This window comes from Canis aureus, chromosome 33, assembly GCF_053574225.1.
Source record: "Canis aureus isolate CA01 chromosome 33, VMU_Caureus_v.1.0, whole genome shotgun sequence".
NCBI lineage: Eukaryota > Metazoa > Chordata > Mammalia > Carnivora > Canidae > Canis > Canis aureus.
The window spans coordinates 2,612,440-2,638,581 of NC_135643.1; the positions used below are offsets into that span (position 1 = coordinate 2,612,440).

Sequence of the window (26,142 nt, forward strand, 5' to 3'; positions counted from 1 at the left end):
ACACATAAAATGCATCGCCTGTGATAGCCAATGTTTCAGTTAGAACTCAGAATTCTTAGGTTTAAAAATGGGCTCCCCCATGTAATTATCTAGAGCACCTTACCTAGCCTCTCTCGTCTTTAATTTCCTCATCTGTAAAATGAGAGTAATAATAGTACCTATCTCATAAGAGAATAAGTTAATATATGTTAATCACTTAGAACATTTGTCTCACACATAGTAAGTATGTTATAGGTATTTGCATTAAGGTGGAACAAGAACTTGTGGTACAATCTGAAGGAAGAATCCTATATCTTTATTCTCTTTTCTGTATTTTTACAATTGCTTTGTTTGCAATTTGCCTAATTTGGCAGCAGTGGTTTTTAGTGGCTTTTAGCAGCTTTCTCAAAATTCCAAAGCACTCAGATACATTTTCATATGAAAAACCTTTCTTGGGATCCCTGGGTGGCGCAGCGGTTTGGCGCCTGCCTTTGGCCCAGGGTGGGATCCTGGAGACCCGGGATCGAGTCCCACATCGGGCTCCCAGTGCATGGAGCCTGCTTCTCCCTCTGCCTGTGTCTCTGCCTCTCTCTCTCTCTCTCTCGAATAAATAAATTAAATATTTTTTAAAAAATTAAAAAAATAAATAAATAAAACTCCACTAGTGGGATAATCAGTGGGCAGACTACAGAAGAGATGGGAAGAGAACTTCAGCTGACTCTGTTTTGACCCCAGACTTTCTAGTTGGGTTATTCTTTCCGGCTCATCTCCTGGTTCAGGCAGAAAACCCTGACAGCAAAACAGTAAAGCATCTCCTGATGGGAGTTGAAACTACCCTTCAAGCAATAAAAACTGCCCTGAGGCAGCAATACCAGAAGTGTGATTGATTCCAAGACAATGATCAATTTGACCTTTGTTGCCTACCTGCATGTACCCACCCACCTTTGTCCTTATATAAACCTGGAAGTATTTTCGGAACTTTAGAGACAGTCTTTGAGACACTAGGCTAGTCCACCGCCAGTGTTGGTCGCACTGAACTAAATTCCTTTCTTGTTTCACCATCACTCATTTCTCTGCCTTTGGATTTTTCAGTGGTGAGTGGTCTTCCCTGGTCTGTTTGGGAGTCCTGGAGCCAGGTGCTCTTGTATCCTGTGCTCCGGCTACAAGATTACTAGCCAGGTTTTCAGAGTGCAATGGAAATCAGTCGATTTGTTTACAGAGGCATTGGAAAGATTCAGTTAATTTGGTTAACAGATTACATACCAGTTGGTTAATAGGTTCTACAAATGAAACAAGACCATCTTTTTTTTTATTGGTATTTTTAAGCTGGTAGTGACAAAGTTTAAATGCACTCTGTGAGGGGATCCCTGGGTGGCTCAGGGGTTTAGCGCCTGCCTTCGGTCCGGGACATGATCCTGGAGTTCCGGGACGATGTGGTTCCCTGCATGGAGCCTGCTTTTCCCTCTGCCCATGTCTCTGCCTCTCTCTGTGTCTCTCATGAATAAATAAATAAAACCATAAGCAGAAGGAGAAGCAGGTTCCCTGTGAGGAGACCAATGTGGGACTGGATCCCCAGACTCAGGATCACGCCCTGAACTGAAGACAGATGCTCAACCACTGAGCCACCCAGGTGACCCCTCTTTTTAAAATATTTTATTTCAAACCAAATAAAGTAAAATGTTCCATTTTATTTCCATACGTAATGCAAGAAGTCAAGTTTAAGAAATGGGTCGAGATTATAGTGGATATGCCTCAAAGAAGAATTCTGGTGGGAATTTAAAAATGTCTCAACTAGCATTGATGCAGGCTGGCTGCCTCCAAGGACCCAGATGGGGCGGAGCAGGAGTCCTGCAGTTTCAGCCAAAAGTGTCCTTGGCTTTGTGCAGGATAGAAATCAAATGCAAGCTGGAAGGAAGTGAGAGCAGAATTTATTGAAGACAGAGAGTAGATACAGACGGAGCATCTGGGAAACTCGGAAAGGAAAAGAGAATGACTCTTTTCTTTGCTTGGGGTCTAGGGTTTTTATTATGGATTGTGTTCTGGTGTATAGCTCTTCTCACACATCCAGGAACTGGTTAAAGCCGAATGCTCAGTTGACCCCTCTAAGTCATTTGTGCCCTGGAGCCAGGGGTCTTGGTGAGTCAGTGGTCTTGGAAAATGTCACTCCTTAGATGTTATCTGTTGTGCTGAAGACTTCAAAAGAATTACTAACTCCTTGACCTCTACAAAGAAGACATACATTATCTGTATGATAAGGTATATGTAGGGTAGGGGTGCAGGTCTTAACAAGAATAGAAGCAGGAAAAGGAGCAAAAAAGCAGTCCTTCAAGGGATCTCCTTGATTTCTCTGTTTCAGTACTATATATTACCTTCTGCAGCATATAAAACTGACTCAAAGTGGACAAAACTCATCCACGATTCAAATGGAAAAAAACATTTAATAATTCATCCACTTAAAAAGCATAATTGAGTGAGCTCAGACTAGTATAATAAAAGCTAGTGTATCTTGGGGCACCCGAGTGGCTTAGTTGATTAAGCGTCTGACTTCATTCAGTTCAAGTCATGATCTCAGGGTGCTGAGATGGAGCCCCACATAGAGTACCATGTGTTGGGCTCCACACTCCGTGGGAGTGCTTCTCTCTCTCTCTCCGTCAGCCCCCCAGTACCGCTCGGGCACTCATGAGAGTGCTCTCTCTCTCTCTCAAAAAAATTAAAAAATATAGAAAAAAAAAAAACTCTTTAAGAGTTGTGTCCAAAAGTATATAAAATAGAAAAAGTATCAGGATATATCCACCAACGTAACAAAACATAGCAAGTTGTATAAATAATTATCAAATATAATCAATTTCTGGGACTCCTGGGTGGCTCAGCAATTGAGTGTCTGCCTTTGGCTCAGGGCGTTGATCCCGAGATCCTGGGATTGAGTCCCACATCAGGCTCCCCGTGGGGGGCCGGCTTCTCCCTCTGCCTATGTCTCTGCCTCTCTCTGTGTGTTTCGCAGGAATAAATAAAAATCTTTAATAAAAAAAATATAATAACGTTCAGTTGCAAAGACCCTTAAGTGAGTCATTTAAAATATGGAAGGCAAAGGGACTGTCTCTAAGAATTTAGTCAGACCCTTACAAGTGGTAATTTTGAAGCTTTGGCCTGGTGTTTTGCTAATGGAACTACCATTAGGAGGTTTATTCTTCAGCAATAAGCCTATTTCTCATTCTGATAGACATCAGGGCAGGACATTTGAAAAGTAGTGGGATTAGAGGGTCCAGACCCAAGTGTCTGCAGGGTCTAGGCGACTTTGTGAATGACTGAAATGCCTAAAAAGGCAACCATGATGATTGCGGTGCTAGTGGAGCTTGGTATGCCATCTACAAAGTACAATGCTTACTTAGTTCCAGTGGGTCGTGGCCATGTAGAAATATGGGGCCAGTATGGCTTGGTCTCCTAATTATTATTTTTTTTTAATTTTTATTTATTTATGATAGTCACAGAGAGAGAGAGGCAGAGACACAGGCAGAGGGAGAAGCAGGCTCCATGAACCGAGAGCCCGACGTGGGACTCGATCCCGGGTCTCCAGGATCGCGCCCTGGGCCAAAGGCAGGCGCCAAACCACTGCACCACCCAGGGATTCCCTCCTAATTATTTTCAAAAGAAGACAGAAATGTAAAATTTTAGCTTAATTAGTGGTCAGTATAATTTAAAAAAAATTTGTGGCCCAATACTGTATTAATATGGCACATTGTCTCTGATAATTCATATTTCCCCTTAGGAGATGTGTATGTATGTCTCTGTCTCTGTGTATGAATGATCTAACAGCTTTCTGCTTAGACAATTGAAGAATGTGACATTTTGGCAACTCACATTAGAGGGAAAAGCTAAAGAGGATCATACTGTAGTAGCTATGTCCTCCAACTGTTCTATGGGCCTTGGAACATGCTAGAGAACATGAAGAACTATCTTGTTAGAGCACTGGAGTCTCGAGGGCATTATTCTTGACTGAACAAATCTGAATATTGGATATGTATTGTGTTGGAAGGGTTATATGTTATGGGGGTAAGACCATCTCTTTTATGGACAGAAGGGGTTTCAGCAGACTGGTATAACACTGCACCTTGGAAATAAGATGAAGGTGGTGTTCTTACCATAAAACAAACCTTAGCACAGAGTAAAGAACAAAAATCAACCATAATACAACCTGCTATGTATGACTTCTTGCCTGTGCTTCCTTTGAACTGTGGAAATTGTTATTGTTGACATATTGTCAAAAATTTTTTGCTAAACATGTAATTCTTTTTTGTTTATCCCACCAGTTCAGTTAAAGTCTGATCTAATAATATATTGACCAGATGTCTGTATTAGTCAAAAGTCTGGCAGGAAACATGGCAAATTCAGAGTTTAACCAAAGAGAGTTTAAAAGGGGACCTATTTACATAGGTGCGGGCAGGGTTAAGGGCACTGCCAAGGAATGTTGAAATAAACATACATGAGAAAGAGAGGGAGCTACTGCCACACCAGGCCTGAAGGGACAAGGGGAAACGTGGTTATTAGAAATGAGGTGAGAGCTAGAGCTGTGGAAGGAGAGATGCCGGGAAGAACCAGTGGCCAACGACAAAATGCAGCCGCCTCCAGGACCACAGCCAGAGGGAGCAGGACAATACCTTCTCTTCTCTTTCTTCCTGTCCTCTCTCACTGGAGCTCCCTACTGCCAAACCCAGAGAGAAGCCAGAGGCAAGGAAGCCCAGGCGATGCAGTTTAAAGGAGTCAGTCTCTAAGGGTACACCTAGCAGGGTGGACAAAAGTGAAGAATAAATGTAACCAGTGGCAAATGCAGTATAACCAGTACAATGATCTGTTAACATAAGGAATTACCAGTAATTTACCAGGTTATAACAAGGAGGGAAAAAATCTGTTAGGAAAAAATGGGTAAAGATAATGAAATATTTTCGTAGCAGGTAGATTTATGCCAACCATGATAAGGACAGTTTCATAAAACTAAGTAGTTTCTTTTTAATCTACTAAATTATTTGAAAGAGGTAACATAAATGACAAAGGAGGGTTAGCCATTGAATTTAATTTATTCAGATTTTGCAATGAATTGTGGTAATGCCTTTTTATAGATGATGAAAGATACTTAATTCTCATGGAATAAAGGCTAAGATAAGTAGTCATAGGTAACTTTAAGATTTAGCAAATTAGTAAGAAACAAAACAAATGAACAAAGAAAAAAAGAGACAAACCAAACCAAACCAAACCAAAACAAAGCAAAACAAAAAAACCCAGACTCCTAACTACAGAGAACAAAACGATGGTTACTAGAGGGTAGATGGAGGGATGGGTTAAATAGGTGAAGGGGATTAAGAGCACACTTCTCATGATGAGCACTCACTAATACATAGAATTGTTGAATCCCTATACTGTGTGTGTGTGTGTATATATATATATATATATAAAGATTTCATTTATTTATTCATGAGAGACACACTGAGAGAGGCAGAGACACAGGCAGAGAGAGAAGCAGGTTCCTCCAGGGAGCCCGATGTAGGACTCGATCCCAGGACCCCAGGATCATGCCCTGAGCTGAAGGCAGACGCCCAACTGCTGAGCCACCCAGGCCTCCCTATACTGTACATCTAAAACTAATGTAACACTGTATGTTAACTGTACTAGAATTAAAGTAGTAATAATAAAAATAAAGATTTAGCAAATTAGACAAGGATTTCATATTATAATGGACCCTCAAACAACATGGGTTTGAACTGCATGGTTCCACTTATACGCAAATTTTTTTCGATAAATACAGTATAGTACTATAAATGTATTTTCTCTTCCATATGATTTTCTTAGTGGCATTCTCTTTTCTCTAGTTTACTTTACTGTAAGTATACAGTATATAATACATATAACTGCAAAATATTTGCTAATCGATTGCTTATGTTATCCATAAGGCTTCCAGTCAACAGTAGGCTATTAATAGTTAAGTTTTTGGGGAGTGAAGAGTTATTCATGGATTTTTGGCTCTACAGGGGATTGGCACCTCTAACCACCATATTGCTCAAGGGCCAACTGTAATTCAACTGATACTAAGTCAAGATGCAGGGTACAGTGTGCCATATTTCAATCTGTAATTTGGAATTAGATATTTTATAAAAAGATGTAAGGAAAGAAACCTGCTAACCTTGGCCAAAGAAAATCTAGGAAAAATCAAACATTGGATGAGACCTAACAAACCTCATAAGTGGGCAACATTATTATTAAAAAAAAATCATAGTTGCTTGCATTATTCTGAGATGGCTCTCTACATGCCACTGGTGTTTTCCAGACCAATGGTGAACTATATAGCCTTGATATTTCTTAGCCTTTAAGACCCCACTAATAATGATTGGCTCTATGCCTCCAGTATTCTTGAACTCTGGACAAATGCACTGGTTGTTATAAGGGAGTGTCGCATTGAGTGGTCCCAAACACATATGCTACTGCATTGTGTCTGCCCTTTTTGTCCTCTTCTGCTGCTTTTGGTTAGTTTTTGTGTGTAAGAAAGGTGCCAAAGCCATCAAAGCTATCTGTGTCCCAAGTATGTCACAGACTGTAGCATGCTGCATTCTAGAATTTCTCTCATGTCCTCTTTTGATCTGGTTCCCATAAACAACAAGCCCTATGCTCATGGGGCTCTAAGTGGTTTCAGCAAAATGTCTCTTTTACATGTTTTTCTTGTGTCTTCCAGCCCAGGTTGTAACAGTAATGCTTGAAAGGCACTGGGCAGAAACAGGGCCCTAAGGATTACTTCTCTTCCACATAGGTGCTGTATCCTTCAAATGCTCTCACCTCCCTTACATGAATAGCTCCTTAGAGCCAAACACACCCTGCAACTCTTCTGTCTGCTTGACAGGTATCTGAATCTCGAGATGCACACAGCTTGGGTTAAGTGCAGTCCTTCGATTACACAGCTGCTACTTCCTGATTCTATTCTGGGTGCCCTAGAAGTGGGGAGTTGTGGTAACACTGCAAAAATCCCCACTCGCTGTCATTCACGAAAGGTTCTGGGTCTCTTCTGATAGTGGGGCATTGGGAACCAGAGCATCTTACTCTCTCTAAATTTCTGCAGCCCTCCTTCTAGAGAGAGTTCAGAAAAGCAATGTGTTCTTGTGGTTTCTTGAAGAATCACATGCTTTATATCAGTTTTGGTGGTACAATCTGTTTTAGAACCTGGATTATTACAGTTGAAGATAAATTTTATTTAGGAGCCCATCTATTCTTATTTATATTCCCAGCCATTACTATTTTCCTTTGACCTTTGGAGAAATTCATTAATTTTTCTAAATACAATCTACTTTTCCTGATAGATTAGGATGCTCATTACTTCCCTGGACCCCTGGATAACTCTTTGATCTATGTTTGCTTTGATTTGTTTCCTTGGGTTAGAGCTCTGTCATCTCTCCTAGATGAGCCAGAAGCATCTTTTATTTGTCCATTAAAAATTAATCCTTAACAATTATTCATAGTTGTTTAGCATAACTTAACAAGATGTAACCAAAGCTAAGGAAGTGCAATGGAGAATCACATGCCACAAAAATGTTGTCATCCCTATTTTCAGATGGAAAGACCACAGTGCTGAGTGGGGATATAACCTGCTAGGGTTGGCCATGTCAGGAAAGCGTGACCTGAACCTCTGGCTCCTTGATTATTAAAGGCTCTTCTACTCTGAGTCTCGTTCTCTCCCCATCTCTCTCATACCACTACTCTTCTACCTCTATCACTTGTTTACTAAGGGAAGAAGACAAATGCTAACCCAGTTGCAACAACAGAAACTTTGTTAGATGGAATAAGATAATTTAGACAAGGATGGAGATGTTACTGTATATGGATGAATATTGGAGTATTTATTTAATTTTTTTAAAAGATTGTATTTATTTATTCATGAAAGACAGAGAGAGAGGCAGAGACACAGGCAAAGGGAGAAGCAGGCTCCATACAGGGAGTCCGATATGGGACTCGATCCTGGAAGCCTGGTATCAGGCCCTGAGCCAAAGACAGACGCTTAACCACTAAGCCACCCAGGCTTCCCAATATTGGAGTATTTAGACTCAATATTTTTCAGATAAAATGACTAAGAAATAATTCTCAAGATTCCCTAAAACCCTTGGGCTCATTTCCTGAAGTAGTAAAAAGTAGATGTTTGGAGACAGAGAAAGAGCTTATTAACTCCTAAGGCTGGGGCTTGAACTCAGATTCAGTTCAACCTTATCTAAAAAAAAATACAGGATCTGAAAAAAGTGCAACAACAAAATGTCCAGTTCACTTCTGAGTCTACAAAAACAATAAAGCCACACGGTACAAAAGAGAGGAAGAGAGTCACATCCTTTCAGTTACTTACAGCCTACTTTTGTGGGTTGGGTACACTCTTCAATAAAAATAAAACATTTTCCTGAGAATTGCTTTGTTGGATTGTTACTTTTCTTAGAGCTATAAAATGTTTAAAATATGCATTTCCAGGGGCGCCTGGCTGGCTCAGTCGGTAGAACATGTGACTCTTGATCTCGGGGTCATGGGTTCGAGCTCCACATTGGATGTAAAGATTTCTAAAAAAAATAAATAAACTTTAAAACAAAGTTTTTAAAAAGTTGGGTAAAACAGGCTCCTAAAAATAAATTTAAAAAACCCACATTTCCATATTTAGATAAATATTTCAAGCAAGTTTTACCACTGCATGCATTGAAGATAAAAATTAACTCTAATTAGTGTTTTGTTGGTGCTTGTGACTTGCACGCTTGGCTTTGAAGATCAAAAAATAATACATATGTGCTCACATGTTATTTACCTTCTCCCACACACTCTGATATTATCTGGCCATTTTCTAATTTGAAACATCGGCATCAAAAATATTGAGTCATGGGTGTATGTATGTTTAAACATCAGAGTTTCAGGACAGTGAAGCAGGAAGAGGGTGCAGTGATCAAATATACTGAGCTGATATTAGGCTCTAACACTAGCTGTGTGGCCCTTGGCAAGTTATTAACTTCTTGGGGCCTCAGTTACTTCATCTATAAAATGGGAATTAAGCAAGATCCCTAAATGTATCAGCATGAAGTATGTGTGTGATGCATGTCTAATAGTGGTTAAAAATGAAGTCTCTGGAGCCAGGCATCCTGGGTTGAAATCTCAATTTGACTACTTATTAATTGGGCAAGTTACTTAACTTCTCAGTGTTTCTGTTCCTTCATCTGTAAAATGAGAATAATTATAGTGCCTATCCTATCGGGCTGTTGTGAAGATTTAAACAGTTAAATTATGTAAACCCTTTAAAAGAGTTTGGCGCACATTAAGTGTTCAATAAATGTTAGCTATTATTATTCTTCTAAAATCGTGGTAATGTGGTAGCCATATGTGACCATTGAGCACCTGGAATGGACTTAGTCCTAGTTGTGATATGCTCTACATGTAAAATAAATATAGAAATTCAAAGACAGTATAAAAAAAGAATGTAAAATATCTCAATATTTTTTATATTACATATTGAATTGATATTATGAATATATTGAGTGAAACAAATTGTTAAAAATAATTTTGTGTCTTTTTACTTTTTCAATGTAGCTACCAGAAAACTTAAAAGTACATATGTGACTTGCATTATGTTTGTTTTGGACAGAGGTATTCTAAAATACAGAAATCTTAAAGCAAGAAGTCCATCAAAAAGAACCTTACCTTTTGGTTTAGCTCAAATCTGGATACTTGTGGTATGAGGAAAAGCAAAGGAATTACAATATATTAAGTGAAGCCATTACAAGTTGCTGCAATCTTAGGTTATGTTAATTTTTCCAGGAGTGATACTCCTTTCTCCTCTGGAGTGTTTTGTTCAGTCTTGGGATTATATTTAAGAGAGGCACAGGCCACCTAGAGTATATGCTTGGTACGCCTCCTAGGAAAATGAAAATTTTTCTCACAATGCCTGGAAAAGAGGAACTGTGGGTGGGTAAGAATATGAACATACTCAGCTAAGTGAGAAGACATAAGAGACATGACAGCTGTCATTGAATACCAGGAATGTGGATTTGCCATGTGGAAATGAAATTGGAAAATGGAATTGACCCAAAGGGTTCAATTGGGTCCAAGTTAGAGGGAAGATGATTTCAGCTTTAACATAGGGAGGAGCTTTAACAATTAGAGTCGTCCAAAATTGGAGTGAACTAGCTTATAGGATATTCAAGACTTTGCCACCCTAGATTTAAGCAGAGAATTACAGATAGAGTTTATATATCAGGTAGATAGAAAACCTCAAAAGGTTTTCAAACTCTGAGATTCTATGATTAAGGCTTCGCTGCTGATTCTGGCAGAGAGCTGCCAATTCGTGCATCATAGCCAGAATAACTAGAGTTCCAAGATTTTAATTAGGTTTTTTTTTTTTTTTTTTTTTTGCTTCTTTGTTTATTTAGGAGATACAGAAATTCACTGATACAAGCTCAAGAAAACATGCTATTGTGGGGCTATGTATGGTAGATAGGGATCTCACAAGAAGGCAGGGAGAGGGATAGTGATATAGCAGACTTGACGGAAACTGTAACAGGAACTGAGGCTGCATCTGCTGTCTTCCTCTCTGGGGCGGCTGATCTCTTCATGATATCTCTGCTTTCCCCCGCATCCTCGTTCTAGTCTATTCTGGAAACTGACTGGCTTCATGTAACTCTGTTCATTGCCATTTCTGCTAAGAATTTCAGCTTGTCTTTCAAAGTTTCTCTGGCCCTGAATCTACACGTGACCTTACAGCTCAATTCTCCCACGTATGTTTCCATCTTTCATTTTCTTCAATTCCAGTTTCATGAGAAAAAGGATTGGCCCAGCTTTTTTCAAGCCAGATCACTAGCTATAGTATGGAAGGACTTTCCTTGGGTCAGATGGCTTCAATTGGTCCAGATAGCTGTGGTTGGGGAATTTTTTGTTTTTATATATGGGAGGGGGAAGTTTCCACCAGAAACAGATATTTGTGGTGCAAGGAGTTACTGATACTTCTAGTATCTCTCCTGAAAGATGGAGGTCATGGAGTTTATAACCAGAAATTTGGGAATCCACTTCAGTTTATTCTGTGTTAAGAAGAGAGAGCCTCGGGTCACCTGGGTGGCCCAGCAGTTGAGCATCTGCCTTCTGCTCCCAAAGAGCCTGCTTCTCTCTCTGCCTAGGTCTCTGCCTCTCTCTCCATGTTGCTCATGAATAAATAAATAAAATCTTAAAAAAAAAAAAAAAGAAAAAAGAAAGGAAGACAGCCTATTCAAAAGATTCTTATTTGAGACTAATGATAGAAATATAAATTTTATTCTAGGATGTGTTCTAGGAACTTGTTACTCAAAATGTGGTTCATCAACCAGCACCATCAACATTGCTTAGGAGCATGTTAGAAATTAGACCCTCATGCTCACCCTAGACCTACTAAATTAGAATTTACAATTTAATAGGATTCCCACGTGATTTGTATTCACACTGAGGTTTGAGAAGTGTGGCTCTAGGATAGGTTAGTTTGGTTCAGGTCTTTTAAGTTATCAAAGGCTTTTACTAGGAAACTTCCAATAGTGTGTTATAGCCATGTGAGAACCAAGTGCTAAATTGTCCGAATTTTGTGAATTGGTTGATTTTATGTTTGGGAGCTTGAAACCAGATATTGTGGGAATATTTATACCACAGAAATGAGTAACTACTACAAATTTGTTTCTTTTGTACCGGAGAGCCGGTTGTTAAACATTTACCAGCATTCCACTGGATAGTTTTAAATCTCCTAATTCAAGCTGGAATTAAAATGTCTCCTAGGGTTTGTGGGACACAGCAACTCCCATATTGAGGTAGATGTGAAGCAAAATAAAATGAGTTCTAATTCCTCACAAACTTTTCCACCTTATGATTAAGAAATAATTATTCTAGATAGACATTTCTTTATAAAAAAATAATCTGAGTCTGCAATAAACAAAAGGAGGGAAGGCAGTCTAGGTGATACTTAAAATCCAGATGGACAAATAAGCAGAGGCCAGAAATTCTCCCAGCTGGCAGTTGGACAGTTTTAGAGCTAAAACCGAAGTATGGAATAGCAGTTTCTATATAGAGGAGAAGATAAGACTGGGTAGATTCAGGTCCATATCATTCAGGTGATATGATAGAGACATATCACATACAGGAATTAATGCTTTTATTGCCTATATTATATTGAGTATAAAATTGTTAAACAAAACAACTCCTCCCCACATTAATGATAGGTATGGATGCAAATGTGTCATGGTATTTATTACATAGGGAGTGGTTTTTAAAGTGTGGTCTCTGGACAAGTACACCAGTTCTCAGCATCCCCTGAGAACCTATTATAAATACAAACTCATGGGTCACACCCAGGCCTACTGGGTCAGAAACTCTGGGGGCTAGAGCCCAGCAATCTGTTTTACTCTGGGTGATTTAATCTGGGTGCTTCTGATGCCTATTATTGAAGTAGGAAATGTCATTGAGTTCCTTATTTTTGTTCAATAAAATAATTCATTTTCAACTTGAACCCAAAATAGGAAGTAACTCTTCTTGCAAGAGTTTCCAGAACAACTGAAAGATGGTTGAAGAAAGAGAGCAAGATCAAGAGAACTACAGAGCCAGGCAAGTATTTAGAAACCTCTCCCAGGGAAGTTAGCCAAGCAGGCAGGAGGCTGGCATGTTGCCAAGACTCCTGGAAAGTATAAAACCTTCCTAGAAATCAACTGGGAAAAGTTGTGTTTAAAGTGAACCATAAGGAAGTACATAAACACTTTCTACAAATACCAATGAAAGTTCTGATATAAAGAATGGGACATCCTAGCCCATGTATCATATGTGTATCAGAATGTATTGTATTAAGAAATAAGCAGATAATGGAAAAGAAGGTATGAGAACAGCTTATTCATTTTGCCTCCCTGGTTAAGAGTTCTCACTGGTTCCTCACTAATGACACATTGTAACATGTAATGAGTGTTTACTCTGTGTCAGGTACTATAGTAAGTACCTCCATAAATTATCTCATTAGCCCTGTATCCCAGATTAAGAAAACCCAGGCTCAAAGAGGTATAGCAACTTGTCCCACATTACATAGCTGGTAAGTGATGATACTGAGATTGAAGCCCAGAAAGTTTGGCTCCAGAGCACCATTACTTAACCAAAAGGTTACTGGCCTTCTTTAGTTAGAACTTCATTACATATTAAATATTGAGGGGCTTGGAGTTCCCATTTCAGAGTGTGGATTTTTGTAGTTTTTAATAAGTTTCAAACTAAATAACCTCTTTTTAAAAAAAAATTATTTATTTGAGATAGAGAGAGAGACAGAGATAGAAGAGCACAAGGAGAAAGGAGAGGGAGAAGCAGGCTTCTCACTGAGCAGGGAGCCTGATGTAGGCCTCCATCCCAGAACCCGGATCATGACCTGAGCCAAAGGCAGACACATAACCGACAGCCACTCAGGCACCCCTAAATAATCTCTTTATGTATTGTTATATATAAATAAATGGACTCTGAACCCCATCTGACTAATACCATCAAGTTCTGGTGGTCACAATAGCTAAACTGTGGAAGGAGCCACGATGTCCTTCAACAGATGAATGGATAAAGAAGGTGTGGTCTATATATAAACGGAATATTACTCAACCATCAGAAAGGATAAATACCTACCATATGCTTCAATGTGGATGGAACTAGAGGATATTATGCTGAGTGAAGTAAGTAATTGAAGAAAGACAATCATCATATGGTTTCACTCATATGTGGACTATAAGAAATAGTGAAAGAGGCTATAAGAGAAAGGAGGGAAACTGAATGGGGAAAAATTAGAGACAAACCATGATGAGAGACTTCTAACTCTGGGAAACAAAGGGTTGGAGAAGGGGGGTGGTATAGAGGGATGGGATGACTGGGAGACAGGCAGTAAGGAGGGCACTTGATGGGATGAGAACTGTTTTTTTTTTTTTTTTTTAATTTTATTTATTTATTCATGAGAGACACAGGGAGAGAGAGGCAGAGGCACAGGCCGAGGGAGAAGCAGGCTCCATGCAGGGAGCCTGAAATGGGACTTGATCCTGGGACTCCAGGATCAGGCCCTGGGCTGAAGGCAGCACTAAACCGCTGAGTCACCAGGGCTGCCCAGCACTGGGTGTTATACTATATGTTGGCAAATAGAATTTATTTATTTATTTTTTAGATTTTATTTATTCACTCATGAGAGACACAGAGAGGCAGAGACATAGGCAGAGGGAGAAGCAGGCTCCATGCAGGGAGCCTGAATGTGGGACTCGATCCTGGGACCCTGGGGATCATGACCTGAGCCAAAGGCAGCTGCTCAACCACTGAGCCACTCAGGTGCCCTAGCCAATTGAATTTAAATTAAAAAAAAGAAAAAAAAGTTCTGGTGGTCAAAGTGGGCAGTCGGGTAAGTTGCACCACTACAGGACACTGCTTTACTGCAAGCATACTGCCTGTTACTCTGAGGAAAAGGGGCCAAACCAAAATAAGCTCTCAAACCCGCAGGGAACCAACGAACGAACCGCAGGCGAACCACGCAGGTGTTTAAATTATCTTGTTGTAACAGGAGACACAAAGAAGTACACAAGTGGGGGTGAGATTACTTTAGGTATAGGAATGGGGAGTTGTGGAGGCTATGGAAAAGCACTTTCATCACCTTTTTTTGTCTGGAAATGGATTTGGCAAACTTGCCCTAATTGTTGAATTTACCCTCAAGTGAAATTGGCTTTTAAGGATCATGAAGGCCATGGCTATGTTGGTTTCATTTGCCGCCTCGATGCGTGGCCAAGCACATTGCTTGACACATGGCAAACAGTCACGTATTTGTGAAAAGGAAGGAGAAAAGAAAAGGAGACAGAAAGGGACGAAAGTTATAAAGGCAGATGCCAAGTTCTTTGAATTTGTGTGTATACCGGTTGTAAATGGGTATGGACCTTTTGAAGTAACTGCTTAGGTGTTAATAGGACAGGGAAATAAATTAGAGACCACGTCTGTCATGTAGTCAGGTACAATGGATACATGTGAAATAAATAAATCATCTGGGAAGTTCCACTTTGATCAGTTCAACTTCTCATGGGCAGCTTCATCGAAGTAAATTTTGGCCATTGGAATGGCCAGAGAGCTTGTGTGTGTGTGTGTAGGGATAGAGAGGTGTTGGCCTGGTGTTGAGGCTGGAGAGATAAGCAGGAGCTAGAAGTGAGCTCTGGAGGTAGCTACTGGAGGAAGGGGGGAAGGGGGCGGGGCGCACCTGGGTGGCTCCGGTCCTGATCCCCAGGGTGCTGGGATCCAGGGCTCCCTGCATGGAGCCTGCTTCTCCCTCTGCCTCTATGTGTCTCTCATGAATAAATAAGTAAAATCTTTTTAAAACCCCCCACAAAACTAGGAAGGGATATAAACTATGATCAGATTTTTTTTTTTTTTAAAGATTAAACTATGCTGACAACACCTTTGACTGATGGAAAGGACACTGTTTTTTGGTTTTTTTTTTTTTGAGTCCTAATAACCTGTGCGTAGGTCTCAAGATCTCCCATTTTAAAACTAGAGGTGTTCTATAAATCTTTCAAGTGCTATTCAGTTGACCCTAATGGGCCAGCTTGCCGGCAGAAGGAACACGTCGAGCTGATTGAGGTGAAGATGACCTTAAGACCACGCTGGTCTCTAGTTGAGACAAAAAGAGAGTTTTGTTAGTGGGTGGGAAGCCCGCCATTTTAAAGTCTTCCCAAGGCCGGAAATGGGCCGATAGAAACTGGTGAGATTCCTCAGATTGTTTTTTCATGCTTTGCTGGGTACTCTCTCGATATATTAAATTATCGTTCTAAGTACATTTGAGTCAAAGAGAGCAACGCGAACAAGACCGTATTTTCCATGAAGGGCAGATTTCTCTGCAGGTGGTTTAAGCTGTCCTCCCGGAACCATGAAGCACAGGGTCCTAGCACGGGAGGCCAGCACGGAAGCCCGATTGTAACACCGCCACCGGGGCGGGGGGGACCCGGGGGGTTCGAGGTTCCTTGCCGGTGTGAAGCTTCTTCTGGTTTCCGCCCCTTTTCCTCTCGCTCTTTCTTTTTTTTTTTTTTTCCTCTCGCTCTTACTTAATCCTCACCCTTCTGTCCGTTCCGGAGAGGAACCCTTTTTAAGTTTCCTGCAAGTTGAAGCGTAGGACCGATTTCGTCGACACAATCCGGAATGGTCAACATGGCGGCGGCCATGAAATGCGTCGGTCGAGGTAAAGCAATGCGTTATCCGGGCTTGGGGGGAAGTAGCCCTGGTATTCTGCGGTGAGCCAGACCCTCCTAGGCACGGGTCTGCGCGGGGGGCTCGAAGGCTTCCTGTTGTTTGGAGTTCTAGGTTCTCCAGAGGGCTGTTGCTGCTCACAAACGGTTTCACAAACGTTTCGCTCCTTCCTGGAGCCGCCTACCCCCGGGCTGGAGTGGGACGGGGTGTGCGCTGCTACCCCCCCCCGCCCCCCGGAGCCGCCCGCCCGCCCCGGGGTGAAGACGCGGTTCTGCCTCCAGCACTGGGGTGTGGGCTGCGTGGGAGAATTCCATAAGAGACGTGAGTTCTGGTGTGGAAAAGGTGGTACGTTTACGTGATCCACAACCGTGAACTTCCAACACCTTTCGGAACGCTCGCTGGCGCTTGCGGAAGTTCATCGCTGCAGGCAATTGTGATTCTTAAAGGAATTTGAAGTGACTGCTTAGGTGTCAGTAGGACCGGGAAATAAATTAGAAACCACGTCTGTCACGTAGTCAGGTACAATGGATACATGTGAAATACATCATCTGGGAAGTTCCTACTTTGATCAGTTCAATCTGCATCAACATTTATCATTGGGAGACTAATTGTGTCCTACTTCTTGGTAGTAGCTCTTTTCCGGACTTAGTAAACTCCACAATTCATGGTCTAGGAGGACGGCCCTTTTTTGGTACAAAAAAAAAAATTTTTTTTTTTTGGTACAGTGCTTTTTAATTTTTGTTTTGTGATTTTGAAGCACCGATACATATTGTTATTGATTAAGGTAGCTCTTTAGTTGAAGACAGCAGCCAGCATCACTCCTATTTTACAGAGGAATAAACTGATCCCGTTAAAGTATGTGGTAGCGCTCATATAACTAGTGAATGGCAGGGGCAAAACTGAAGCTTCACTCCTAGGCTAGAGATTTTTTTTTTTTTTTTTTTTTTTTTTTTTAACCTACATCCTGCTTTTTCTCTTTGAGCTTCTTTTGGGAATGCTTAGCGTCAAGACAGGATTCTGTGTTGGGGACAGTTGTTTAAAAGAGTGGTGACCAAACCAGAAAATGTATCTTTACTGAAAAGAGACTTATGGTATTTTCTACATATATGACAGAAATAACACTGTATTAGACAAACCAAAAAGAGAACTGAGGATTATCATTTTCTTCGTGCCACATTTTCTTCTCTTGGCTTCTGGCATTCCTCTCTTTAATTTTCTTTTTATCTCACCTGTCATTTCTCACATTACTTTGCTAGTTCCACCTCCTCTCCCCAGTCTCTTACCTTGCAATTCCTCAGGAGCCAGGAACCCATCTTTAATCTCCATGTCTTTTTTTTTTTTATAAGATTTTATTTATTTATTCACGAGAGACACAGAGGCAGAGACACAGGCAGAGGAAGAAGCATGCTCCATGCAGGGAGAGATTGACACGGGACTCAATCCCGGGACCGCAGGATCAAGCCCTGAGGCAGACGCTCAACTGCTGAGCCACCTAAGTGTCCCCCAATCCTCATGTCTTTTGTATGTAAATTCATTCCTCTAGTGATCTCATCCAAGTTTCCTGGCTTTCGCTATTATCTATGTCTTAATGGCTCTCAATTTTTTATCTATGGTTGGGGCCTCTTGTAAACTTTATTTAGTTAGTTAGTTAGTGAGTAAAGGGATAGAAGTTTATTAAGCAAAGATAGAGAGAAAGCTCTCAGAAGTGGGAGGGGTCTTGACAGGGTTTCCCCTCTTGTGAACTTTAGATTCTTAAACTTATCTGCCAATTCTAGGTCTCCACTTGTATGTCTCATTAGCACTTAACACTTGTCTGAAATCAGACTCATAGCCTGCAGTCTTCCCCCTCTCATTTGATGGTAACTTCATCCTCTTAGTTGTTTGGGCCAAAAGCATGTCCACAATTCCCTCTCTTTTTCCCACACTTCACATAAAATAGTTGACAAATTTGTTGGTTTACCTTCAAAATAAATCCAAAATTTATGTCCTCACTACACTATAGCAACTACCTTGCATGCCATTACAGTTCCTCACCTGGCATTCACTATGTTCTCAAAAGAGTAAATCATGTTACTCTTATTCTCAAAACTGTAAGACCTCCCCATTTTTCTTAGTTTTTAGAATGGCCTACAGATGTGTTGTCCATATTGTTATCCACTATTGAACACTTCAGGTGTGGTTAATCTAAATTGAGTGTGACAGATACATATTAGATTTTGAAGACTTAGTACCAAAAAAGGTAAAATACCTGAGGTTTTTTTTATATTGATAACATGTTGAAATGATAATGTTTTGAGTTATTAGCTGTAATATGTTAATTTTATTAATTAAGTTCACTGGTTTCTTTTTTTACCCTTTTTAATGTGGCTATTAGACAATTTAAAAATATACGTGTAGTTTACATTCTACTTCCACTGGACAGCACTGGCCTAGGGTCTTCACACCTGCCTTATCCCCCCTACTCACCCACTCACCCAGGTTACCTCTCTGACCTCTTTTCCAGCTACCTTTCTACTTACTCTGTGTTCTCTAGTCACATTGCCCTAATCAACACCAAGAACATTTCTGCCTTGGGACAACTTTTTCTTCCAACTGGGGTGGGCTTGAACGCTTTTTCTAGAAATTTGTCTGACTGATTTTCTCATTTCTTTCAAATCTTTTGAACTTTTGTTCAAAATGATGTTTGTGAAATTATCCATATAACACATAGTGTAGTCATTTTTACTCTTCTCTAGCTTTCCATTATAGAAATATACCACAATTTATTTATGCATTCTACTGTAGGTAAATGTTTGGGTTCTTTTAAAAAAAATTTTTTTTAAAAATTTTTATTCATGATAGTCACAGAGAAAGAGAGAGAGGCGGAGACACATAGGCAGAGGGAGAAGCAGGCTCCACGCACCGGGAGCCCAATGTGGGATCCGATCCCCGGTCTCCAGGATCGCGCCCTGGGCCAAAGGCAGGCGCTAAACCACTGCGCCACCCAGGGATCCAAATGTTGGGGTTCTTTTCTGCAGTATTGCCATTACAAAGATATGATGATAATGATGATGATGAATGATGATTTATTTTAATTCCAGTATAATTGACATACAGTGTTAGTTTCAGATATATAATATGGTGATTCAGCAATTCTATATATTGCTCAGTGCTCATCATGATAAGTGTATTTTAATCCTCTTCACCTATTTCACCCATCCCTCCACCCACTTCCCCTCTGGTAACCATCTATTTGTTCTCTATAGTTAGCAGTCTTTTTTTTCCTTTTTTGGTTTATCTCTCTTTTTAATTTTTTTTTTCTTAAATTCCACATATGGGTGAAATATATAGTATTTGTTTTTCTCTGGCTGATTCATTCACTTATAATATCTAGATCCATCCATGCTGTTGCAAATGGCAAGATTTCATTCTTTTTTATGGCTAAGTAATATTTCATAGTGTGTGTATACACAGACACCAATCCCACATCTTTTTCCATTGATTGATGGATGGACTCTTCGACTGCTTCCATAATTTGGCTGTTATAATGATGCTGCAGTAAACAGAGAAGTGCATGTATCTTTTTGAATTAGTGTTTTCATATTCTTTGGGTAAATACCCAGTAGTGGAATTAGTGGATCATATGGTAATTTTTTTTCTATTTTTAATTTTTTGAGGAACCTCCACACTTTTTTCCACAGTGGCTACACCAGGTTACATTCACCAACAGTGCCCGAGGTTGCTTTGTTTTTGTATCCCTGCCAACATTTCTTTTGTGTGTTGTTGATTGTAGCCATTCTGACAGGTTATGAGGTGCTGTCTCATTATAGTTTTGATTTATATTTCCCTGATGATGAGTGATCTTGGGAATTTTTTCATGAGTCTGTTGGACATCCATGTCTTTTTGGAGAAATGTCTCTTCATGTCTTCTGCCCATTTTTAAATTGAATTATTTGTTTTTTTTGTAGAGTTTTGTAAGTACTTTATATATTTTGGATACTAATCTGTTATTGGATATGTCATTTGAAAATATCTTCTCCCATTTAGTAGGTCATCTTTTAGTTTTGTTGATTGTTTCCTTTGCCGTGCAGAAGCTTTTTATTTTGATGTCAACTCAGTAGTTTGTTTTTGCTTTTGTTTCCTTTGCCTCAGGAGATACATCTAGAAGGATGTTGCTACAGCTGATGTCCGAGAAACTACTGCCTGTTCTCTCCACTAAAATTTTTATGGTTTCAGGTCTCACATTTAGGTTTTTTTTTTTTTTTTTTTAAAGATTTATTCATTTATTTTAGAGTTAGAGGTTGAGCAGGGGGAAAGGCAATGAGAAGGGGAGAAAAGATAGAATCTCAAGCTGACTTCCCTCTGAGCATTGAGCCTGATGCTGGGCACAATCCCATAACCATAAGATTGTGACCTGAGCTGTAACCAAAAGTTGGATGCTCAACTGACTGAGCCACTCAGACACCCCTCACATTTATGTTTTTAATCCATTTTGAATTTATTTTTGTGTATGGTGTAAGATAATGGTCCAGTTTCATTCTTTTGCACATAGCTGTCCAGTTATCTCAGTGCCATTTGTTGAAGAGATTTTCTTTTTCCCATTGCATATTCTTGCCTAGTTTGTCAAAGATTAATTGGCCATATAATTATGGGTTTATTTTTGGGCTTTCTATTCTTTTCTGTTGGTCTATGTGTCTATTTCTGTGCCAATACTATATTGTTTTGATTACTGCAGATTTTAGTATATTTTGAAATCTGGGATTGAGATGCCACCAGTTTCATTTTTCTTTTTCAAGATCACTTTAGGGATCCCCGGGTGGCGCAGCGGTTTAGCGCCTGTCTTTGGCCCAGGGCACGATCCTGGAGACCCGGGATCGAATCCCATGTCAGGCTCCCGGTGCATGGAACCTGCTTCTCCCTCTGCCTGTGTCTCTGCCTCTCTCTCTCTCTGTGTGACTATCATAAATAAATAAAAATTAAAAAAAAAAAAAGTTTAAAAAAAAAATCACTTTAGATACTCAGGGTCTTTTGTAGTTCCATACAAATTTTAGGATCATTTGTTCTAGTTCTGTGAAAAATGCTATTGGTATTTTGATAGGGATTACATTAAATCTGTAGGTTGCTTTGGGCAGTTACAGATGTTTTAACAATATTTGTTATCCCAATCCATGAGCATGGAATATCTTTCCATTAGTTTGTGTTATCTTCAATTCCTTTCTTCAGTGTTTTCTAGTTTTCAGAGTACATGTCTTTCCCCTCTTTAAGTTTATTCCTTCTTATTTTATTGTTTTTGGTGCAATTGTAAATGGGACTGTTTTCTTAATTTCTCTTTTTGCTACCTCATTATTAATATAAAGACATACAATGGATTTCTATATTGATTTTGTGTCCTGCAACCTTACTGAACTCATTTATCAGTAATAGTAATTTTTTAGTGGAGTCTTTGGGTTTTCTTTATATAGTATGTTATCTGCAAATTGTGAAAGTGTGACTTCTTCCTTACTGATTTAGATCATTTTATTTCTTACTGTTGTCTGATTGCTGTGGCCAGGACTTCCACTACTATGTTGAATAAATGAGAATGGATATCCTTGTCTTGTTCCTGATCTTAGGGGAAAAGCTCTCAGTTTTTCTCCTTTGAGGATGATGTTAGTTGTAGGTTTCTCATATATGGCATTTACTATGTTGAGGTATGTTCCCTCTAAATCTTCTTTGTTGAGGGTTTTTATCTTGAAGGGATGTTGTACTTTGTCAAATGCTTTTTCTGCATCTACTGAAATGATACTATTGTTTTTTATTTCTTATTGATATGATGTATCACATTGGTTAGTTTGAGAATATTTAAACTTGTATCACAGGAATAAATCCCACTTGATCATGGTAAATGAGCTTTTTAATATATTGTTAGACTCAGTTTACTAATATTTTGTTGAGGGTTTTTGCATCTATGCCCAGAGATATTGACCTTTAGTTCTCTTTCTCTGTAGTGTCTTTATCTTGTTTCAGCATCAGGGTAATGCTGACCTTATAAAATGAATTTGGAAGCTTTCCTTCCTTTTCTTTCTTTTTTTTTTTTTTAAGATTTATTTATTTATTCATAAGAACACACAGAGAGGAGAGAGAGAGAGGCAGAGACACAGGCAGAGGGAGAAGCAGGCTTCATGCAGGGAGCCTGATGTGGGACTCAATCCCCGGTCTCCAGGATCATGCCCTGGGCCAAAGGCGGGGCTAAACTGCTGAGCCACCGGAGCTGCCCTCCTTCCTTTTCTATTTTTTAGAATAGTTTGAGAAGAATAGGTAACTCTTCTTTAAATGTTTGGTAGAATTTATCTGTGAAGCCATCTGGTCCTGGACTTTTGTTTGTTTGTTGGTTGGACTTTTGATTACTGATTCAATTTCATTGCTGGTAATCAATCTGTTCATTTTCTATTTCTTTCTGTTTTAGTTTTGATAGATTATATGTTTCTAGGATTTTATCTGTTTCTTCCAGGTTGTCCAATTTGTTGGCATATAATTTTTCATTATATTCTCTTATAATGGTTTGTATTTCTGTGATGTCAGATGTTATTTCTCCTCTTTCATTTCTTTTTTTTTTTTTTTTAAAGATTTTATTTATTTATTCATGAGAAACACAGAGAGGAGAGAGAGAGAGAGGTAGAGGGAGAAGCAGGCTCCATGCAGGGAGCCTGACGTGGGGCTTGATCCCAGGTCTCCAGGATTACACCCTGGGTTGAAGGTGGCGCTAAACCGCCGAGCCCTCCCCGGGCTGCCCACCTCTTTCATTTCTGATTTTGGTTTAAGTCCTTTCTCTCTCTCTTTTGATGATTCTGGCTCAAGGTTTCTCAATTTTGTTGATCTTTTCAAAGAACCAGTTTCTGGTTTCATTGATCTGTTCTATTGTTTGCTTTTAGTTTCATTTATTTCTGCTCTAATCTATTATTTCCTTCCTTCTACTGGTTTGAGGTTTTGTTTGTTCTTCTTTTACTAGCTCCTTTAGGTAGAAGGTTAGGTTCTTTATTTGAGATTTTTCTAGCTTCTTGAGATAGGCCTGAATTGTTGTGAACTTTCCTCTTAGAACAGCTTTTCCACCTCCAAAGGCTTTGACCACTGTGTTTTCATTTTAATTTGCATGTATTCTTTGATTTCCTCTTTGATTTCTTGGTGAGCTTTTCATTGTTTAGTAGCATGTTATTTAACCTTCATGTATTTGTGTTTTTTGCAGATTTTTCTTGGGGTTGATTTCTAGTTTCGTAATGTCTTGGTCAGAAAACATGAATGGGATGACTTTAATCTTCTTGATTTTGTTGAGACTTGTTTTGTGGCCTATTATGTGATTTATTCTGTAGAATGTTCCATACGCTTTGGAGAAGAATGTGTATTTTGGTGTTTGGGAATGGAATGTTATGAATATGTTAGATATATCTTGTCCAATGTGTCATTCAAAACTACTGTTTCCTTGTTGATTTTTCCATTTGAATAATTTATCCATTGACGTAAGTGGGTTGTTAAAGTCCCCTACTATTATTATATTACTACTGATTACTCCTTTTATGTTTATTGTTAGCTGCTTTATGTATTGGGTCCTTCTATGTTGAATGCATAAATATTTACAGTCGTTATATCTTTTTGTTTTGTTTTTCCCTTTGTGATTATATATTGTTCCCCTTTTTTCTCCTGTTACAGTCTTTGTTTTAAAGTCTATTTGTCCAGTATAAATATTGCTCCTTTCTTTACACTTCCATTTGCCTGATAATGCTTTTCCATCCCTTCACTCTCATTCTGCATATTTGTGGGGTTTTTTTTTGTTGTTGTTTTTTTGTTTTTTTTTGTAGTAAACTCTACTCCAGTGTGTGGGCTTCCAGCTCGACCCTGATATTGAGTCACATGCTCTACTGACTGAGCCAGCCAGATACCTCAATCTGCATGTGTCATTAGGTCTGAAATGAGTTTGTTATAGGCAACATATAGATGCATGTTGCTTTTTAAATCTATTTTATTACTCTGTGTCTTTTGACTGAAACGTATAGTCCATTTATTCAAAGTAATTACTACCATTTGGTTACTTGTTTTATGATTGTTTGTAGTTCTCTGTTTCTTCTCTTTCTCTCTTCTCTCATGGTTTTTTGGCTTTCTTCAGTGATACACTTGGATTTTTTTCTCTCTCTTTTTTTTTTTTTTAAAGATTTTATTCATTTGTTTATGATAGACATAGAGAGAGAGAGAGGCAGAGACACAGAGGGAGAAGCAGGCTCCATGCCGGGAGCCTGACGTGGGACTTGATCCCGGGACTCCAGGATCACGCCCTGGGCCAAAAGCAGGCGCCAAACCGCTGAGCCACCCAGGGATCCCCGGATTTTTTTTCTTTTTGCATATCTATTACTGGTTTTTGATTTGTGGTTACTGTTAGGTTTTTATATGACATATTTTGCATACAGCAGTCTAAATTGATGTTTCTTAAGTTTGGATCCATTCTTTACTTCTCTCCTCCCCATGTTATAGATATATGGTGTCATACTTTATATCATTTTATTTTTGTGAATCCCTGACTGATTTTTATAGATATACTTATTTTTACAGCTTTTGTGTTTCCTGCTTTTCTTATTCCTACTTATGGTCTTTCCCTTTCACTCAAAGAGTCCCCTTTAACATTCCTGTTGGACTAGTTTACTTGGTCATAAGTTCCTTTAACTTTTGTTTGTCTGGGAAACTATCTCTCCCTCTATTTTGAATGATAGCTTTGCTGGATACAGTGTTCTTGGCTGCACGTTTTTTTTTTTTTTCTTTCAGCGCTTTGAGTTTATCATGCCACTTTCTTCTGACCTGCAAAGTTTGTGCTGAAAATCTTCTGATAGGCTTATAGGGTTTCCCTTATATGTAACTTTTCAGTTGCTGCCTTTTTTTTTTTAAGATTTTATTTGTTTATTCATGAGAGACACAGAGAGGGAGGAAGAGAGAGAGAGGCACAGACACAGGCAGAGGGAAAAGCAGGCTCCAAGCAGAGAGCCCGACGCAGGACTCGATCCTGGGACTCCAGGATCAGGCCCTGGGCCGAGGGCAGTGCTAAACCAGTAAGCCACCCGGGCTGCCTTGTTGCTGCTTTTAAAATTCTTTCTTAACAACTACTTTTTGCCATTTTAATTCGTATGTGTTTTGGTGTGGACCTCCTTTGTTTGATTTTGTTAGGGGATCTCTATACATCCTGGATCTGCATTTTTGTCCCCCCGCCCCCCAGATTTAGAAATTTTCTGCTATTATTTCTTTAGATAAATTTTCTGCACCCCTTTTTTCTTCTGGGATCCCTGTAATGGGAATATTATTAGGCTTGTTGGTGTTACTGAGTTCCCTAAGTCTATTTTCATATTTATTATTATGTTTCTTTCTCTTGTTTAGCTTGATTTGCTTTCCATTATTCTATCCTACAGGTCACTACCATTTATTCCATCTAGTATATTTTTAATTGTAGCTGTTGAGTTCTTTGATTGGTTTTATTTTATGTTTTCCATCCCTTTGTTAAAGCCTCACTGAGATTCTTTTTTTTTTTTAATTTTTTTTTTTTTTTTTTTTTTTTTTTTTATGATAGTCACAGAGAGAGAGAGAGAGAGGCAGAGACATAGGCAGAGGGAGAAGCAGACTCCATGCACCGGGAGCCCAATGTGGGATTCGATCCCGGGTCTCCAGGATCGCGCCCTGGGCCAAAGGCAGGCGCCAAACCGCTGCGCCACCCAGGGATCCCTGTTTCTGTGTGTTTAAAAAGTCAGCTGTCTTCTGCTCTTGAGAGTAGTAGCCTTATGGAGAACAGGTCCTGTAGTGTGCTGCAGTGCAATGTCCCCTACTCACCAGAGCCTGGCACTTCAACCATATCTTCAGTGACTGTTGCATGTGCCCTGCTGTTGTGGCTGAACCATGTTTGCCTTCAGTCCAGTCATCTGCAGTGGCTCTCTTGGCTTGTTGTGGGCA

The 26,142-nt window shown here is 39.5% G+C and overlaps 1 protein-coding gene across 7 annotated transcripts in view; it reads left to right on the forward strand.

Annotated features, from left to right (window-relative positions):
- Positions 1–26,142, forward strand: part of MRPL1 (mitochondrial ribosomal protein L1) — a 156,481-nt gene that overhangs the window by 41,440 nt on the left and 88,899 nt on the right. For 5 of the 7 annotated variants that reach the window (XR_013371100.1, XR_013371101.1, XM_077882609.1 and 2 more), the window contains exon 1: positions 16,097–16,198. Coding sequence is in view for 5 of the 7 variants with exons in the window: in XM_077882609.1 (XP_077738735.1) it covers positions 16,159–16,198 (40 nt within the window). In the remaining 2 variants the exon portion in view is untranslated. Of the gene's footprint in view, positions 1–12,503; positions 12,593–15,940; positions 16,199–26,142 lie in introns of those variants that run through there. The other 2 variants (XM_077882610.1, XM_077882608.1) reach the window with 2 other exon arrangements.